Genomic DNA, 20,127 nt, shown 5'->3' on the forward strand with positions numbered 1-20,127 from the left:
TAACATAGTACTGGAGGTCCTGGCCAGAGCAATCAGGTAAGAAAAAGGAATAAAAGGAATCCAAATAGGGAGGGAAGAAGTGAAACTCTCGCTGTTTGCAGACGACATGATCTTATATATAGAAAACCCCAAAGAATCCATTGGAAAACTGTTAGAAGTAATCAACAACTACAGCAAAGTTGCAGGGTATAAAATCAATTTGCATAAATCAGCATTTCTATATTCTAATAACAAACTAACAGAAAAAGAACTCAAGAACACAATACCATTCACAATCGCAACAAAAAGAATAAAATACCTCAGAGTGAATTTAACTAAGGAAGTGAAAGACCTATACAACGAAAATTACAAGGCCTTTCTGAAAGAAATGGATGACGACATAAGGAGATGGAAAGACATTCCATGTACATGGATTGGAAGAATAAACATAGTTAAAATGTCCATTCTACCTAAAGCAATCTACAGATTCAACGCTATCCCAATCAGAATCCCAATGACATTCTTTACAGAATTAGAACAAAGAATCCTAAAATTCATATGGGGCAACAAAAGAGCCCGAATTGCTAAAGCAATCCTGAGAAAAAAGAACACAGCTGGAGGCATCACAATCCCTGACTTCAAAACATACTACAAAGCTACAGTAATCAAAACAGCATGGTACTGGTACAAAAACAGGTGCACAGAATTGAAAGCCCAGAAATAAAACCACACATCTATGGACAGCTTATCTTCAGCAAAGGAGCTGAGGGCCTACAATGGAGAAAAGAAAGTCTCTTCAACAAATGGTGCTGGGAAAACTGGAAAGCCACGTGTAAAAGAATGAAAATTGACCATTCTTTCTCACCATTCACCAGAATAAACTCAAAATGGATCAAAGACCTAAAGGTGAGACCTGAAACCATAAGGCTTCTAGAAGAAAATGTAGGCAGTACACTCTTTCACATCAGTAGTAAAAGGATCTTTTTGGATGCCGTGTCTTCTCAGAGAAGGGAAACAATAGAAAGAATAAACAAATGGGACTTCATCAGACTAAAGAGCTTCTTTAAGGCAAATGAAAACAGGATTGAAACAAAAAAACCCACTAACTGGGAAAAAATATTTGGAAGTCATACATCTGACAAAGGCTTAATATCCATAATATATAAAGAACTCACACAACTCAACAACAAAAAATCAAACAACCCGATCAAAAAATGGGCTGAAGACATGAACAGACATTTCTCCAAAGAAGATATATGCATGGCCAATAGGTACATGAAAAGATGTTCATCATCGCTGATCATCAGGGAAATGCAAATCAAAACTACACTAAGATATCACCTTACACTCATTAGAATGACAAAAATATCAAAAACTAATAGTAACAAACATTGGAGACATTGTGGAGAAAAAGGAACCCTCATACACTGCTGGTAGGAATGCAAACTGGTGCAGCCACTATGGCAAACAGTATGGAGATTCCTCAAAAAATTAAACATAGAATTACCATATGATCCAGCCATCCCACTACTGGGTATCTACCCAAACAGCTTGAAGTCAGCAATTCCGAAAGTCCTATGCACCCCAGTGTTTACTGCAGCATTATTTACAATAGCCAAGACGTGGAAGCAACCTAAGTGTCCATCAACAGACGAATGGATAAAGAAGATGCGGTATATATATACAATGGAATACTACTCAGCTGCAAAACAGAACAAAATCATTCCATTTGCAATAACATGGATGGACCTTGAGGGAATTATGTTAAGTGAAATAAGCCAGATAGAGAAGGACAATCTCTGTATGACTCCACTCATATGAGGAATTTAAAAATGTGGACAAAGAGAACAGATTAGTGGCTACCAGGGGAAAGGTGGGGTGGGGGGTGGGCACAAAGGGTGAAGGGGTGCACCTACAACACGACTGACAAACAGTAACGTACAACTGAAATTACACAAGATTGTAACCTATCATTAACTCAGTAAAAATTAAAAAAAAGAAATTAGTAAAGGCCTTAGATAAATTGAGAGATAAAATACGTTCCTTGATCATTACTGTTGAGACCAATTTGCCCCAAATTAATCTATAAATTGAATGCAGTCTCAATAAAAATTCCAGCAGTCATTCTTAGGGAAATCGACAAGGGCATTCTAAAAGTTATATGGAAACACAAAAGACCTAGTAGAGTGAAAACAACTTCAAAACCAAAGAAGCCCAATGATGGAGGACTTGAACTCCCTGATTTCAGAGTTCTAGTGGAAGGCTGCAGCATTCAGGCCACTGTGATGCTGGGGTGAGCGTAGGAATATAAATCGGTGGAGTAGAATGTGGAACCCAGAGGATGACTGCTGGGCCCAGGGCCCAGGGCAGCTGAGCGGGGAGGACGCAGTTTTCGATGGGTAGTGCTGGAGCATGGGCATAGCTGTGTGCAGAACACGAACTTGCACCCTCACTTCACTGGACGCAGAAACCCCCTCCTGATCTGTTTCAGACTGGAATGTACGGCCTAACCTGTCAAACGTCTGCAGGAGCACAGAGGAGGAACTCTTTGTGTTCTGGGGTTAGGGAAAAAAAACATGAAGCTTAAAAGAAAAAATTGATAAATTGAATTTCATTAAACTTTCTTCTTCAGAGACGCTGTTAAGAGAATAACAAGGCCAACCCTAGACTGGGAAGGGTGTTTGCAAAGTGACTCAGTCAGGAGACAGACGACTTGTAGGAAGAAGTTTGAACATGCTTCACCAAACAGCTATGTGAACTGCGACTAAGCACATGAAAAGATGCTCAGTGTTATTGGTCCTTAGGGAAATGCAAAGTAAAGCCACAGTGAACCCAACTAAATACCACACAGCCCCTCTGGGACGGCTACAGTTCAAACACTGTCAGCGCCAAGTGCTGGAGACGGTGTGGTCGCACCGGAGCTCTCACACGTTGCTGCTAAGAAGGCAACATGTTGCAGCCCTGTTAGCAACCAGTTGGCAGTTTCTTATGAAGTTAGACTTACGTACCAGCTTATCTCGCAGAGGAATGAAGATGTGTGTTCACACACAGACTTGAACCTGAGTGTTTATAGCTGCTTTATTCATAATAGCCCAAACCTGAAAGAACCCAGATGTCTTTCAACTGGTGTATGGATAAACTACTTGTGGGATATCCGTCCATTTTCAATGGAATGCAGTTCAGCAATGAAAAGGGACAAAGTACTGAGAAAAGCAACAATGTGGATGGATTTCAAGTGTTAGAGTAATAAAAGAATCCAGACACAAAAGACCCAGATTTATGATCCCATCTCAATGAAATCTGGATCAGTGGTTTCCAGGGACCAGGCTGGCGGGGGAGGGAATTTACATAGGGCGTAAGGAGACTTGGGAGGATGGGCATGTGCCGTGAGGCTGTGGTGTGGTGATACATTTGTCATTGAACGCTACACTTCAGTGATTGTTGTATGTCTAACTTACACCTTAATAAAGCTGTTTTTAAGGGGAAAAAAAGCAAACCCAAAGTACTACACTAGGGAGTGGCTGTGGCATTGACATGCTTTAGAAACTCCCCAGCTGGTTGTAACACTGCTAGGCAAAGTGATGGCAGTTTTCAGCTCTGGCAAACCAGCTCAGTTATTCCTTAAGAGAAAAGCACAATGAAAAGTTTCACTTTCTAAGACTCTCTTCTGTGAACATGTTGCAAAAGTCTGGAGAGATGTAAGAGAGGAAAGGAAGTTTGTTTTCAGGCCAAGCTCTTCCTTACTGTTTCCGGCAAAAACAAAAAAATAACCAACTCTCTTCAGCTTCCGATTGCTTTTTTGTTTGACTGTGCATGAATGTTAGGGCTGTTGCCTAATGACTCATTTTGCTCAGACCTTAGGACCCAGTTCTCCACCCTGCCTGCATGTTAGAGTCACCAAGTTTAATATGTCCACACCTCCAGACCTTTAGATCAGAATCTGTACCCGTGGGACCCAGGCATCAGCATTTTTTAAAAGTTCCTCAGATAATTCCGAGGTTGAGAACCACGGCTCTAGCAGAAGGTTTATCTTACCCCTTGAGAACTGCTTGTACTGGCCCAGTGTGGACCACGGCTATATGTATGCGTCCTGATTCGCTTTGGTAGAGAGCAGATGTTTTCAGGTATTTTTGCGTGCCTGGCATAATGCAAGACTTCTATTACAGGTGTAAGGCAGTCTCCCCAGTTTTGCAAACTAGGAAATTGAGGTTCAGAAAGAATTTATAATGCTACAGAATATAATAGAAGATATCATAATAGTTAGTAATGATAATAAAAACAGCTGCCATTTATATAGAATGTCTACCTGTAGAAGGCCCGGGACCGTATAGCGTATGCGCTTTGCCTCATTGAATATAACGGTGCTTTGAGGTGTTGGCGCTTCTATGGTTCCTGTTCCACAGTTGAGTAAAAAGCAGCAGAGGCAAGGTCCGCATGTCCTGTAAGCGGTAAGTGGGAGGGTGGGATTGAGCACGGCGTGTGGCTCCAGAACCCGCACCCTCCGCCCTTGTCCTGAGCCTGCGCTCTGGCGGACCTGGGATGAGTCCTGGCTGTACTGTTCACTTGGGTTACACTCTCCCTGGCAAACTTGGACTTCTTTGTCAGTGCCCATTTTATGCCCCTTCCTTCCATCAAGCCATCTGTTCCCGTCGTCTTCCAGCTCGATGAGATAACTTTGTGGAGAAGCGTAAACAGGGTAGGTAACTTATCAGATAACAGTTCTGTTCTCGCAAGACTGTGACCGTCCCTTGTTCATCTGGCGTCTCTGAAAATCAGCATGGATGCTCCATTAGTGATTGTCGGGAAACAGATGGTGCCACTGGTTCTCTCTGGGGCTTCCAGAAAGCTGCTCGGAGGACATGGCGCTTGTGGTTTGCCGTGAAGGACGAGTAGGCGTTTCCCAGGCAGAGGAGGGGATGGGAAGGGCCGTGAGGCGGAGGGCATCCTTGGGGTGCAGGGGAGACTGAGGTGGGGAAGTGAGTCGTAACTAGTGGCGGGAGGCTTTGACTGCCAGGCTCTGAGGCGTTGGAATTTTTTCTTTAAATCTGGTGGTAGAGGGAAAGTGTGGAAGGTTTTAAGCAGGTTAGTGATGAGTTCCCACATGCTGATGTTTTACCTTTTTGTAAGAGCCCTGATGGTGGTGCAGAGTGCGTTAGAGAGGGAGGAAAAGCAGAGCTGGAAGGACCAGGTTGGAGCCCTAAGCGAGAGGCAGGGACGGCAGCTGGGGCGGTGGGGCGGAAGCCTGGTTCCGACAGACAAGCAGAGGCAAGCAGAAGTGTTTGTCCTGTGGCGCTGTCACTCCATTCTTTTAACTCCTTCAGAGTTATTTGCCAGATATCAATGTTCTGTCTTTAAAAATAATGTTTTATGATGTGTCAGCTGACAACTCTGTTAAAGTCTTTCTTAAATTTTGTTAAAAGCAGCGTAATGGGGGCCACGTAACTTGCAGAAAGTTGTGGGATTATCAGTGGAGTGACTCTCAGCAGCAGCCCGTGTTTGACTTGTCCCTTTGGCCCCTGGAGGCGTTGGCACTTGGAGATGGTGCCGCTCTGTGCTCCTCTGGAGGAGGAGGGGAGCGGGACTGGAACTCCTCACACGGGCGGCGTCGGCTCGGGCTGCTCAGCTTTAGGAAGCAGTATTTCTCAAAGCGGAGAATCGGGACAGGGCGTCCGCAGGATGCCTGTCACTCACACTGCCAGCAGCGCCTTCCGGCGCCCCAGGGATGTGTGTTCCGCTTACAGACTGCCGCACTGGCTGGCGCGGTGACTGTGCGATGGAGAAGGGTTTGGATTTGAGCAATTTAGGAGGTAGAATTAGCAGGACTTGCGGATATTCTCCTCAGAATTACTTTTCAATGAGTTTGCATTTCTGTAAGCATCAAGAGTATTAACTCAAGGGGCTGGCCCCGTGCCCCAGTGGTTGAGTTCGTGTGCTCTGCTTGGGCGGCCCAGGGTTTCACCAGTTCGGATCCTGGGCACGGACATGGCACCGCTCATCAGGCCATGCTGAGGTGGCATCCCACATGCCACAAGTAGAAGGACTTACAACTAAACATATACACAACTATGTACTGGGGGGATTTGGGGAGAAAAAGCAGAAAAAAAAAGATTGGCAACAGTTGCTAGCTGAGGTGCCAGTCTTTAAAAAAAAAAAAAAATTAAAAAGAAAGTAAAAAATATTAGGTTGACTAGAAATACTAAATACATATCTTGTATTCTCTTAGATTTCGAGTTAAACTTGTATGTCATTTAAGTATATTTGCGTTTAGGTGTTTGGTTACATCTTGAGAAGTACACACTAAACTCTTCTAGGCGTCTCAAGTATTTCCTGGCATCCTTAACAGATTGCTGTAATGGCAAACAGTCAGCGTTTGAGAAAGCCATTTAATTTTTACTAAAGCAGGCCAGAAACACAAAGTAACTGGGGCAAGTTGCACCACATCAACAGTGCCTCTTTTAGTTTCTGTTTCTTATTTATTTAACGTGAGGATTAAGGTTGCATGAGAAGCTAATGGTCAGTATATGCTTCTCAGATGATGGGCAGATGGAGCTTCGCTCATGAGGTTCTGAGTGGAGAGGTAAAGGCGGGGGGGGGGGGCTTTGATAAACGAGGTCAGTCTTCAAGTGGGTTTGAGCAAGTTGGAGTATCCCAGTTTAACGAAACTGTTGAGGGAGATGCAATACTTAGGGACCAGAGACTGTCCCGCTGTCGTCGAAAGGCCCCAGTTACCAAATGATTTAAACAGCAAAACTCACAGGAGAGCTCATGGGTCTCTTAATGGGATTTCTAGCACTCGTGGTCTGTTAGTGTGGATATGTTAAATCAGTGGCATAAGGCAGCGTGTGTTTTAAAAGAGTATCTCTAGCAGATTCCTATTGTTCACACATGTGACTTGTGGGAGTGCGACCACTGCGCTACTCACTGCAGGGTGCAGGCTCTGGAAGGTGTTGGAAAGAAGGCATCAACTGTTCTTCCGTCCGTCTGTCTCACTTGCCTCCTCTCAGGCTGCCTCTCACGGCACCGCTGGAATTCTCGTGCTTAAAGATGTGTGTTACGCAACATGGCACGTCAGCACAAGTGCCACTGGAGAAATAGCCATCTTTGCCAGTTTGGGATTGTCTCTCTCTCCAGTGAGGCACTTTCCCATAGGCTGGTGAAGGGTAAGTTTGACGAAATGTGATTTTTTGCCATGTACACTGTTTTGAACCCAACCTCCCCAAGGTGAGATTCCACTGTAAACTGTTCTGATCTGTGTTTAGAAAGTCACCACATCTGAAGTGCTCAGGCGCTGGGAGAGGATGGATGTTCATTTATTTGGTTCTATCTTTCTAGAAATGTTACTCTTCTCTTTCATATCCTATTTTTTTCCCTCTAGTTGTGGCAATTTATGATTATACAAAAGACAAGGAAGATGAGCTGTCCTTTCAGGAAGGAGCCATTATTTATGTCATCAAGAAGAATGACGATGGTTGGTATGAGGGAGTTATGAACGGAGTGACCGGGCTCTTTCCTGGGAATTACGTGGAGTCCATCATGCATTATTCTGAGTAGAGCTCAGCAGGGCTGGGGCCCTCCCAGGAGCTGGCAGGCTGCCCAGATTATCAGAAGGCCCTGGGGAGTCCCCTCCAGTGAAATGAAGGAATGATACAAATGACAAAAACTGCTTACATTTTTTTGGTTTATCCCCCAGTATTCAAACAAAAAAGCGAGCTGAGTCTGAACAAATGGATCTTTCTGCCATCACTTGTACTGTGTTGAGCTGTTTGGATTGAAATAAAGTGACCATTTCTAAATACGTCAGAGGTATAACAGCGTAACGATGTGAAACAAATCAGGTTAAGACTGATTCAGAAAACATCTGGGATGTCTCTCAGGAATACTGTGTGCCCTTGGGGCCCCTCCTCCTGCGGCCCGCGGCCGGGGTGTTCTTCGGTGCCTGTGCCGACGGCAGCCCCGTGGCCCTGTGCGCCGTCCACACTTCTTCCCCTGTGTGAGGAGGAGGGAACCAGTATTTACATACCACATGTAACCATTTTTATAATTGTTTCAGCTGGCTTATTTCCTCTTTAGCACTGTACATTCTGCGTTCTCCCAGCACTAGAGTGCGCCAAGGAGCTAAGGCTGACGTGACTTGCAGCCCTTCCCGTCTCTCAGTCTGTAGCTGATGAGGATGTGAATGAGTCTCCACACATTCGGAGGGTGGTGAATGGCCGCAGCTCCAGCTCAGTGTGCTGCTGCTGCTGCTGCCACCGCCGCTGCTGCTGCTGCCGCGTGAGGCTGCACTGCCGCCGCCGCCCAGCGCGCAGACGTGCGTGTCGTCCTGGTTCCCGGGTGGATGTGGCCGCAGAGCCCGCTGTGAAGGTGCCTGAGGTCTGAGGACTTGGCCCTCGTGAGCAGAGCCACCGCCCAGTAGGCATCCTAGACCCTTGCTTAGGCGCGGTTTTGAGGAATAAGATTTTGGAGGTCAGACCAATTATTTCTTTACTTCTTTCAGTATTTAGAAAAAGATTATTGTTTTTTGGAAAATAGTTATTTTCAAGTCTCTCAACAGTCATTGAAATAAAAGACTTGCTGCTGTCTCTGAATGCCCCTAATGGCCGGTGTGAGCTGCTGCCGAGTTGTTTACTTACTAGGTTTTAGAGAAGGTAAATGCTCTCCTGATGGTGTGTGATGGGCGTTTGAAGTAGCTGCTTTTGGTAGGAATTTGAATGTTCTATCTCAGACTAAGAATTGTGGGGTAAGTGGCATCAGGCTAAATACTTATTCAGTCAGAAAGATAAAAATTAGTGTAACTGAGAGAAATGAACTATTTTTTTTCATCTGCACAATTACACCTTCAAATTCTGTGGTGGCTGTAAGGCGGAGGCCTTGATCCTCGCTGCCATCAGCGTATGAAACGCTGAAAGACCCGGGAGGGCTTGCTGTTCCGCCAGTCAGGCCCAGGCGCGTGGCCCGAAGAGAGCATGGCCAGTGCCTGGCCCGAGCTGCATGCAAGTATGTCACACGGGGGCCTGCAGTGTGATGGATGGTGCAGACAGAGGGACGCGGCTGAAAGGTGGCCGCATTAGTGTGGTAGTGCGTGAGGGGTGCAGATGGTGGAGGCGGCAGTCATTGTCCACTGGCGAGTCTGTTCTGTGAGCAAAAACCATCACCATTTAACTGCGACCTAGATACAGAGTTCCCTTCTTAAGAATTTTTTTTTCAGTTGCAGGGTTTTTCCCCGACACATTGCAAGTTAGCTATTGTGCTTTTAGATTTCTTCAACATTTTGAATTTGGATTTCATTACCTTGCCTCCAGTACACATTCCAGTTCATGCTTTTGTTAGGTCGTCTCAACATCCTGTATTCCCTGTTTTCCTTCAAAGTAATGGCCCTCTGCACCTTTAGCTTCATTATATTCTAGCAGCCAACCTAGACTTAGCCAGATGGAGTAAGCTCTTCCTAGTGTTGCTGTATAACTAGGAAAACTGTTTTGAAATTAGATGTTCCAATTATTTATTTAGAAAGCTTTTTGCTGAGAAAGCTTAGTGGATTAGTAAGGCAGAGGGTATTGTGAAATGCAACACATCGTTCCCGCAGCTCACACCTACAGCAGCAGAGAAGATGACTGTGCAAAGCGTCGGTGGTGTTCTGCTCGCCTCCTGGAGCCCTGCTGGACTGGGGAGTGCGGAAGGCCCCGGCAAAGCCCGTCCCGAAGACCTGCAGCAGGGGATCCAGGAGTCAGCTGGTTTTTTCTCTATTATTTAATACTAATGTGTGTGTGAGTTTTTGTTTTAAAAACACCACCTGTTGAGTTTTCTGCATATTTTAAATTTTTGTACAGTTCTGAATTCTATATATCGTCTTGGAAGGATGCTGTGTAGTGATGATGGGCCAGGCCCACGGTCATTGGAGACTTTGAATGGATGTAATATTTCACAGATTGCATGCTATTAATAGTCTGAGGGTAGTATTTTTTCTTTTATCGTAAGTTTTCCCCATTTCTCTTTTTACAAACTGCAAGATGGTTGGTAGGAGGAATTCCACTGATGCATGTAAGTCTTCCGTGCTGCATAATATTATGGCAGAGGTGATCCAAGTCTGAAATCTGCTGACCAGTAAGCAGCCATTTTATCAGGAGAGAGGGAATCTGGTGGAAGAGGGGATTTTTTTCCCCTCATGTGTTTCTTTTTGACTTGTGTGCCCATCCCCTTTTTCTAAGGAAAAAGGAGTGACTTAAGAATTGTTCCCTTTTTTTGGTGTTACTCTTTGAAAGGCCTTGGGGGTAAGAATGAAAATACACTTTCTTGTTGTCGTCGACCTTATGGTCATAAGGCCACTGCAGTAAATTGAAAACCAAAATAGTGTTAATGTGTCAAAATCTAGACCTGAGTGATTCAGCCTGCTGTGTTTAGAATAAGGATGAATCTTTTCAGATGTCTTGTCCAGTATTTTCCATCTTTTGGCTCCTTGCTTTCTCTCTCCCTCAGGGGCACCCCGCTGTTCCCATCCTGGGGGGTGAGGGCCTGCTGCTTTGGCCGGGTCCCTAGTCACTGGGGAGGCGTTTTCTTCTCCCTCCTGCTGCTGTTTATTACCCAGCTAGAGGATGTCTTATGCACCCTCACCGTGATGTCTGTAATGTCGCTGTGCTCCTTAGCAGCCTCACGTTGATTACAGATGATTACTGAAGACTTTCCTGTTGGAGAGGCATCAAAATGCTGGCGGTTTGCTTTTATCCTTTAGTGCTCCTTTTCTGGTAGCCAGGGACCTTTCTGCAGTAGGAAGTGTTCTCTTTGTTACCGTTTCTCCTTTGCGGAGAGAGCATGGCATGTCCTGAAGGCCGCTTTTCCCTTTAGAAGGGCTCGATGGAGGAGCTGACGGGGGACTGCAAAGTCTTCGAAAGGAATGGGGATCTGAGCCGCTTCGCACCCGTTCACTCCTGGGCCTCGTTGGCCGGGAGCTCCTGACTGGTGTTAAGGTGGTGATTCCCCTCCCGGGATTTCCACACGGAATTTCCGAGCTAGGTGTTAGATTTTAGAAATGTCAGTTCAGTCTCATTTTGCTGATGAGGTTAGATGTTTCGTTTCAGGGAACAGCTGGTTAATAACGTTGAGTTCCTGGCTTAACGCCCGGCACTCTGGCCGCAGCGGTCTTTATTGAATGTGCTGTACGTGTCTCGAAGAGTTTATAGAGTTCTACTTGATGTCTTCAGGAAGATCCTTGAGGAGCCCCGAGCACTCAGACTGCTCTTAAAGGCACGTGCTGAGCGCCACCTGCGTTAGTGAACGTCTCCCCTGAGCCCCTCAGCAGCCACGCTCGCTAGAGACAGTCTCTCTGTGGGTGTGTCATCTCAGCGCTGGCGGAGCCCGCACACAGACAGCCTCGTCCCGGATCCTCAGCCCAGGGTCGTGCGCACTCCTTACGTTTCCTTCATGCTGACCTTCATTCCTGTTTCTTACTGAGAATCTCATAATTCTTTAAAAAATTGACAAATGAAACGACAGGGCCTAGCTGTGTATAGATGATCCTTGCTAAAAATCTTAAGGATTTTGTAAAAAAAACAAAAAAAACAAAAAGCTTATTTTCACATTAAAATGGAAATGTCTTTTTGCAACTTCAGAATTCTATGGAAAAGCAGTTTTTATCATATTTTGTGTCCATGCATCTTTTTTCTCAACAAAATGGTTTACAAAAAGGAATGTAAACAGTTTGTGATCTGGCCAGTTGTACTCTGAGCTCCCAGAGGGAGGTGTGCTAGCTGAGTGAAAACCACGCAGGAAGCCTCGGGGGGAGCAGTCTGTTGCCAGTAACGTCTCGTGTGCCATGAAACCACCTCCAGATGAGCGGGGACATTCACTTTTTAATTTTGAAATTGTATTTGGAATTAATTGTTGCTGTGTACTAAGAACCTGACCTAAATAAAACCCTGCAGAGCACACCCGAGTGTCCCGTGAACGTGTTCATGCGAGTCATGCGAGTCACCTCTCTCCTCAGCCCCTCCCCACGGCCCCTCCCAGGAGCTGCTTTGATGAGTCGAGTCTCAGCAACGTCACATTTCTGTGAGGTTTTTTCCTCAAGACAGCTGCTCTAAATAATTATTTTCTACCCTTCTATTTGCTGTAAATGAACCTGAGGTTTTCTGATCACTTCCTCTGAAATACATACGTTCTGATATGTGAAAGGAGAGCTGCTGTCCTGTGCTCCAGCTTGGTAAGTCCTGGCGCAGTTCGTGAAGACCCCCGTGGCATGGCAGTCCAGCACAGATCCCTGCTGGTACTGGTTGGTAGGTAGTTGTACTTTGTTTAAAGAAAAAAATCTTAAAAGTTACTATCACTTCTTAATTGCTAATGTATTTAATAACCAAAGCTCGCTAGTCTGTTGGTATGAACTGTTCATGACGGAAAGTTGAACCACCGAACACATCCCCCTGTAGCGTTTTTACCTTCACAGTGTGTTCTTACTGCACAGCCCGTTTTGGGTCCCCCAATGTCAACAGAAAAGCCAGGTCCTCAGTGGTGCCGACCCACAACAGCGAGTCCAGTCCCCAGGCTTAAGTGAAATGCATGTATTCTTTTTATTAAGGATTGGGTAAGCTGACATAATGAAAATCGTAACGGAAAAACAAGTTTACACTGACTTGTGTGACTACTGTCCTAAGCCATTACAATAGTTCACTGACAGGAACTGGCAAGAGTAACTCGGAAAATAACTTAATCCAGCAGTAAAACAAAAACCTCGTCAGTAGTACTGAATATATCTCTCTCATATATATCTCTATATAGATAGGTTTGCACAATCAGGGAGCAAGGCACGTCATGAAATGAGAGCACACACTGAAGCCGAAGAACAGAACAGAGAGCGCGGACAGAAACATGGGCACTTCATCTTTCCCGAGCGAGCTGTGCATAATCATTTGGACAGTGTCCTCCACTGGGTACTTTATCACGCACTTCCTTTTGCCGCCTTTTTCATGCTTTAAAAAGTATATTCCTACATTGTGTCTATTTAGGGCAAAGCTCCCACAGCCTAGATGTCAGTGTGAGCCTTGACTCCATTTTTTAAAGGGAAGAAAGGGAGCAATCCCAGTTCAATATAATATGCAATTTTTCTTTAAAACAGAAAACAATGTTTTTACATTTAGCACAAGCTAATGATATTTTAAATGTACATTTCTATAAAAGGAGTTCACTAGTGGCTGAGAATAAAATTAAGCAAAATCGTGTGAAACATTCCAGTTAATGCTTATTTTCTAGGAGGAATTATTTACAGGTAGAGACAAAAAATATAGGAGGTGGGAATCATGGAAAATGGCAGTTTTTGGTATTAGGTTACAATAAACTGAAACAATGGACAGCTCCCAAATGCTAAGATTCTCTAAGTGCTGCTCACATGTTCCGCCTAGGAAGAGGGTGAGGCTTCCAGTGACAAGCTTGGTGTTCGCACGCTCACTGGTGAACTTAGCCATCTTCTAAACACACAGCCGTCGCCATCACCCCGACTCGCTTCTTGAAATGTCTTTGGTAGAAAACGGCCAGACCCCGTGTAGGCAGATGAAGCCATCTCGCTTGGGACAGTCCTACGTCCTGTTTCTGCACAAACAGAAATACTCACCACCTTCTTGCGTTAGCACCTCAAATTTTGGTTGTTGGATTTGTTTTATGCTGTTCCTCCAAAAGAGTTCAAGGCACTGGGGATTAGAGCAGACACTGTTTTCTCTAAAGGGTTTATGACTTCAACAAGCAAAGAGCAAACCAATTGGAGATTTTTTCCCTTCAAGTATTTATCAAGTATATTGTTTTGCTTATTTTTATTCAGCAAGTTTATCCTACAGCTAAGTTTCAGATTTCCTTTTACATATAGACCTTCCGAGGGTACAATTAAGAACTGAGCACTTTTTTAGTTTGAGAGACAGACTGGTAAAGGTATAGAAATGTTCTTCTATTGGGTTTTTAAAGGAAAATCTTAAAAGCTAGTGGGATCTTTAGTTCTGTTCCACTTGCATCTCTGTGCTCACGTTCCTACAAGGTCAGGGATCAGCGGCTTTAGGCAAATGATATGTGAAGTGTATAAAACAAAACTCAAATTGCCAAAAGGTACTTGAAACCTAAAGTGATTTTTAGAAATAGACATCCTCTCATCAGTGTTTAAAACCAAATTATTATACCTATTTTATTTAAAGCACGTCATTATACCTGTAATCATACAGGCTCATACAGGTTTAATTGGTCTAAACTTGAATAAAATCGGTGAAATTACATCAGTTATAATTTGTTAGCTCTCAAGGTATGTGAAAGTTTGATATAATCTATAAAACTAGGAAAGAGTTTCTTGCTTTTTAAAAATCACCTCGTGTTTGTAATAAAGTTGCTTTCAGCTGAGGAATAAAGGTGACAGAGGTTTGGCTGGGGACCTGATAGCTAAATCAGTCCGCACCATTACCTGAAGGTTTTTCAGGCTACTTTATAACCTGGCCGCCTTCACACACGCTTCGTAGCAGTTGTGTTCTTCCCGAATAGCTGCTCCTGAAACTAACTGGATGTCAGAGTTGTCACTCCGATCTAATGATGATTCACCATCCTTCAGTGCTGTTTAGATGAACGTTCTTAATAAACTCGGCACTGGCTTCAGTGGCAAGTCAACTTAATTACACCAGGAAGGGACTTCCAAGATGGTTAGAGCAGCGGCAGGCTGGGCAGCGTGGCCGGAGCACCTTGTTGGGGGCTGGAGGACACCATTGTGTCTATACTACTTGGTTTGAAATTTTCTGATGAAAATCGTTTCTTGTAACTTTTCTTAGGAGTTAGCTATTTTTCTCATTTTAAAAAGTTCCAGAAATTAAAAAAAAACCAATTTACAGTTAAGTGGGTATCTGTAAAAACCTTAAGAATACTTTTTCCAAGTCAGCATTACAGCAGCTAAAGAAAACGATGTATTTGAGTAGTCAAGGCAAGCTGTTGACGTTTCCATCACCACCAGTGAGCCTGCTGTCAGTTGTTTATTAACAGAATAGGCTCTGCTGCCCTTCGGAGTTGGTGCCAAAGCTTTCAGCATAGGGTGACCGATTTTGAAATCATCCAAGTTAATTATTACAGTTGAGGGTGTCACGCGCTCAGGCAGGCACGTGTGTGCACGGCCTTAAGAGCAGGACGCGTCCATCCTGCATTTGCCTTTCGGTGCAGACACATCAGCTGTGGCTCTTCCCCTTTGACCTGAAGCAGCTGTGTTGGGTGAGCTGCTGAGCAGAAGGCAGTGACAGAAGGCACAGTCCTAGTGTCATGTGGCAGCAGGTGTTTCCATGAAGACTAGAGGAAGAGAACAGCTACACAACTAATAGCAGCCTCAAAAGCCCCACAAAACCACAGCCCAACACAAATTCTAATTTAAAAAAACCCCACTAGGGAGTAGAACACTAGAAGTAAAATCTAAAATATCATTTTGGAGTTTGATTCACTTGTTTCAGACATAAAGGAAAAAAACTAATAGTCTTTTCCGTCTTTGGAGAAATGGAAAGGGAAACAGCCTGTCGTCAGGCCAGCTGCCAGACGGGGTGACCGTTATGCGGGTCCTCCGGCCCTGCTGTCTTCTCGGGGTGCCTAGTTCTGAAGGACGGCTGCTCTTTCAGGAGAATGAGACTCTCGAAGCGTCGGTGCAGGATGGCCATCATCAGGACTGACCAAAGCAAGAAGTCCCGGGAAATCCCACGCCGAAAACCCAGAGGCTGTAACTCAGGGCTCAAGTGACGGGCACAGGAGGATGGAGGGCGCACAGTTCCTTTCCCTCAAGGAGAGCTGAAGTTGTCCACCTTCATACAGAAAAAGACCACTACCACCACAACAGAAAACCCTAGTGATGTATATTTATCTCATTGGATTCACAGTCTTAATAATTCTTCACCCCACAAGTGAGGGCGCTCCTTAGAATATAAAGCTGCAGGCAGAAGACTACGGGGAAGTCCTTCACTCCTGAGCCACAGTGGAGCTGGCCGTCTGGACCCAAACGTGACTCAAACGTTACCCACACTGCTGTGCAGGCCTAAACAATACAGAGGTGTTAAAGGTCACTTCATAAGCTTAAGAATATCAAGCACAGAAAACTTTGTGAACAATTGAAAGATCCAAAAAGTATTTTTTAAAGAAGCAGGGCTTTAAAAAATGCACAATGGTATATATTCTTATTGCTCCATAAGCACATGAATAACTGAACGACGTCCTGGAGACGTGGCGGGGAGGGGTGCACTGTCCGCTCTGAGGCTGACCTTCCTAGAGAGTGGGCTGCAGGGGTGGCTGTGTACACAGTACAGCTGCCACGTAGTCTTGAATGAGTGACTATCTGCCTCACCGTACTGCCGTCACTTGTTCCTTGTTCACAACAGGCACAGACTTCCTTACAAGACGTCCTCATTTACCATTGCTGGGATGGCTAGGTCTGACATTGCATTTTATTCCTAATGGTCAGTTTATCATCATAAATTGATGAGACATACACATGTCTCTCATATACCAAGGAAAATTCACAGGAAAAAAAACCACATAGGAGGATAATGTGAAGCATACCGAATTACAGTGTCATTAGAGCATGATTCCATGTTGTACCAACTTGCACGTGCATGTTATGTCACTCGCTGTGCTTGGACTAGACTACTCCATGAGAACAGCTGCTCACCTGGACAGACCTCCACGACAGGCTGCAACAAGCAAGGGTCCTCGTGTGCTCCAGCAGCTACGGATGAAACCGTCCCAAACCTCCTTTGTTCTTCCTCCTCCATGAGAGTCCCATACTTAAATAAACTCTCTGTATTACACATTACAGTCCACATCCAACCTGATTAACGACACCTGTACGGGTGCCAGTTCTGTTCTCTTTTCTCATCACCCACCCTTCTGGAGAGCAATACACAAAGATGCATTCGAGAAGGGGATTTTGTTTTCCGTAATGATGCACCGTGTCGGACACAGGCTGTGTCTATTTGAGAGAGCAGTTGTCTGCAGATACCTAAAAACATCTACCCAGAGCACACTCTGTAAGAGGGGAACTGGTGAGCCAAAGACACACCGGGACTAGAGCATCCCGGGGCATCCTGTCGGATATTCTTACAATAAAGCAACTCCAGGACTGTGACACCACGCTTGATGAAGCTTCACGAAGCTCTCGGAAAGGATAAAAGCACTGTTCAGGATCCCAGCACTCGGAGCCACGCATGGTGGGCAGACCTCACCCGTGACGGAGCGCCTCCCAGATCCGGGCGGTGTCGTTAGTTACCCCATGGAGTCACTTTCTGTGACAGCCTGCACAGAGTGCCTGCGGGCGCCCCCCGCCCCGCATCATTTACCCGTTCTACGAAGCTGAGACTCGCCTGATTTAAAGTGCCCTTTATGAACAGTCACCAAGTGTTAGTTAAGCAGTTCTAACTTCAGCTAACGGGAGAGAAAACCAACAGAAACCCCACAGATACACCATTCTGGTTGTCTTCTCAAACTGAGAAACAGCACATTATACATCTATTCCTTAATATATAATACACAACATGCACAGATAGGCCGCACATGGACACTTATAAAATACCTTCTAAATAAGTCATTAAAAGTTTTTGGTCCAATCCACATGACCGATAACAGAAATCATAAGGGACAGGACACACACCTCCTTCCATGCCTCTTCCACCCAAAATACACGAGACCCATTTTCAGATTAGGAGCGAAAAGGAATAAATAGAATCACTCACAGCTATATATATACATATACACATCCATATATGTATACATATATATACATATACACACACACTATCTACCTATGTATAGCGGTGTGCACACGCACGCACACACCGCCGGACACTTCCTGAACGACAGCATCATCCCAGGAGGCTGTGAACACGGGAGCTGAGCGCCGATCGATCGGGTGAGCCGACCGGGACTGACAGATAGCTTGGCAGCGGCCGCCAGGCGGCTACCAGTCCCTGGAGAGCTTGGTGCTCTGGTCTCTCTTGGGCGGCGCGGGCGGCGGCCCTCTCCGCAGCGTGGCGTAGCCCGCTAGGTGGCCGCCGCCGTAGGCAGCCTTCTGCGGCTCGGACAGCAGCTCCGGGGGCGGCGGCGGCAGCGCCATGTCGTCCATGGTGGCCGTGGGCTCGGGCCTGGCGGCGCGCGCGGAGGACAGGGAACCGTGCCGCGTGACGGACTTGCGCTGCAGGGTCCGGCTGAGGTCGGCCAGGAAGGCGGGCCGCACGCCGAGGCCGGCCTTGGGGGAGCCGGGCGAGGTGGGCGCGGCGGGCTCGGCGCGAGTGAGGCGGGTGCTGTCGTTGCGCTTGGGCCGCGTGGGCGGGGGCGCCTTCCTCGCGGCCGCCTTGGCCCACGGCTGCGGCTGCGGCTGCGGCGGGACGACCGCCACCCTGGGCGAGGCGCTGCCGGGGAAGGCGGCCGGCACGTCGGCGGGGGGCGGGGGCAGCTCGCCCTCGGGCGGCGGCGGCGGGAAGTCGGCCTCGGGGGGCGGGGAGGGGAACTCCGCCCCGGGGTCCCGCCCGCGCCCGCTCGGCAGGGGCGCCGCCGCCGCCGGCCCCTGCGGGAGGGTCCCGGGCAGGGGGCCGCCGGGCAGGTGGAGCTTCCCCGGCTTGGGGGGCGCGGCCGGGGGCGGCGGGGGCTCTCTGCCGGGAGACCCCGAGGGCTCTGCAGGCGGCGCGAACCTGCTGACCAGACTGTCCACCGAGGGCCTCCTGGGCTCGGGCTGCTCCGCGCAGCCGCTCGACTTGATGCTGGAGTTGCGCTGCGGCGTCGGGGGCGGCTTCTTGGCCCCCGGGCTGCCCGTCTTGCCGGGCTTTCTGCCTGGGGACCCGCTCTTGTCCTTGTCCGGGGCGGGCGAAGCTGCGGGCGGCGGCGGGGGCGGGGCCGGGGCCGGGGCCGGGGGAGGAGGGGGAGGGAACACCAGGCTGCTCTCGGGAGGAGGGGGCGGGAAGTCCGGGAACGGGACAGGCACCGCGCCGGGCTGCCACTTGGGTTTGGCTTTCACAGCAGGAGGGGACTGCGGGGCTGCACTGGCGGAGGTGGGCTTCGGGGCCGGCGGCTCCCCCGGAGGCGGGGTGGGAGGGGGCGGGAACTGGCTGGCGATCTGCTTCACGACCGAGGGCCCCGGGGACAGCGGGGAGGGAGGCGGTTTTGCACAGAAGCTCTGCTGCTTGGGCAGCGTGGGTGGGGGGACTGGACTAGGAGGGGCGGGGGGAGAGGGCGGCACGTGGGAAACAGGAAAAACGGGCTGCTTTTTTGCTGGGGGCACTGGAGGAGTAGGTGTGGGTGGCACAGCTTGTGTCGCAGAGGGTGGCACAGGCTTGGTGCTGGTTGGTGGGGGCACGGTCACAAGGGGTTTGGGGGGAGCCTGGGGAGGGAGGGGTGCAGGAATGGGAGGTGGTGGCGGGGGTGTCGGAGGAGCCGCTGGAGTACCGTGCTGAAGGTGATGAATCTTCAGGGGCGGGGCGGGGGCGCAGGGCGCGGGTCTCAGCTGGGCCATGGCCGAGCCAGGCGTGGGGGGCGGGGGCGGGGGTGGGGGCGGGGGCACCACACCGCTGGGGGGCACCAGGATCTGAGGCTTTCCCGACTGTGCGGTGGAGGCCGGGGGCGGCTTAAACAGGGGCCCCGGATGCTGAGCCGCGTTCTGCAGCCTGGTTATCGTGCTGTACTTGACAAACACTGGAGCCGCTGAGCTGGCCGACGGTGCCGACTGGCTGGGCAGCGGCGGGGGCGGTGGGGGAGGCGGGGGTGGGGGTGGGGGCGGTGGAGGGGGCGGGGGCGGGAGAGGCGGCGAAGGCTGGGAAGCAGTGTAGGGGGTGACCAGCTTAGGCTGTGGGGACAAAGGGGGCATCAGTGAAGTGTAGGGCCTATTCATGGACTCCATTCTGGCCTAAAAGGAGCACAGAAGGGGTGGGAGAGAGAGAACAACAGACAGTTACAGAGGCGCTCTAACTGTAAAGCTAGAAAGCAAGTCTCAGCGACAGGTGAAGGGATGCAGCAGCTGTGATAATCAAGACTGACAATGTCAGGAGGGCTACAATCTGACCCGGGGGCAACAGGGGCATGGAGCCCATGCATCTACCCACAATATTCTCAGATAGCCAGACTGCCGGATAGCCTAGGTTTGAAAAAGCGTTGCAAAAGCTGCTTGAATGGTGACTCCTGGTCTGATTT

The 20,127-nt window shown here is 47.9% G+C and overlaps 2 protein-coding genes across 56 annotated transcripts in view; one reads left to right on the forward strand and one right to left on the reverse strand.

Moving 5' to 3' along the window:
- ABI2 (abl interactor 2) overlaps positions 1-20,127 on the forward strand; it is a 128,054-nt gene that overhangs the window by 106,427 nt on the left and 1,500 nt on the right. For 36 of the 45 annotated variants that reach the window (XM_070580837.1, XM_070580805.1, XM_070580811.1 and 33 more), the window contains one exon: positions 7,355-11,897. The exons of 2 other annotated variants lie outside the window; for them this stretch is intronic. In XM_070580837.1, the coding sequence (XP_070436938.1) occupies positions 7,355-7,530 (176 nt within the window). In that variant the 3' untranslated portion in view covers positions 7,531-11,897. Of the gene's footprint in view, positions 1-7,354; positions 11,898-20,127 lie in introns of those variants that run through there. 7 more of the 45 variants (XM_070580848.1, XM_070580849.1, XM_070580850.1 and 4 more) reach the window with 1 other exon arrangement.
- The window catches only part of RAPH1 (Ras association (RalGDS/AF-6) and pleckstrin homology domains 1), a 116,121-nt gene that overhangs the window by 14,934 nt on the left and 81,060 nt on the right, over positions 1-20,127 (reverse strand). For 8 of the 11 annotated variants that reach the window (XM_070580795.1, XM_070580797.1, XM_070580800.1 and 5 more), the window contains one exon: positions 12,510-19,843. The exons of 2 other annotated variants lie outside the window; for them this stretch is intronic. In XM_070580795.1, coding sequence (XP_070436896.1) covers positions 17,906-19,843 — 1,938 coding nt within the window. In that variant the 3' untranslated portion in view covers positions 12,510-17,905. Of the gene's footprint in view, positions 1-12,509; positions 19,844-20,127 lie in introns of those variants that run through there. One more of the 11 variants, XM_070580802.1, reaches the window with a different exon arrangement.

The sequence above is a fragment of the Equus przewalskii genome, chromosome 17, assembly GCF_037783145.1.
Source record: "Equus przewalskii isolate Varuska chromosome 17, EquPr2, whole genome shotgun sequence".
NCBI classification, from domain to species: domain Eukaryota; kingdom Metazoa; phylum Chordata; class Mammalia; order Perissodactyla; family Equidae; genus Equus; species Equus przewalskii.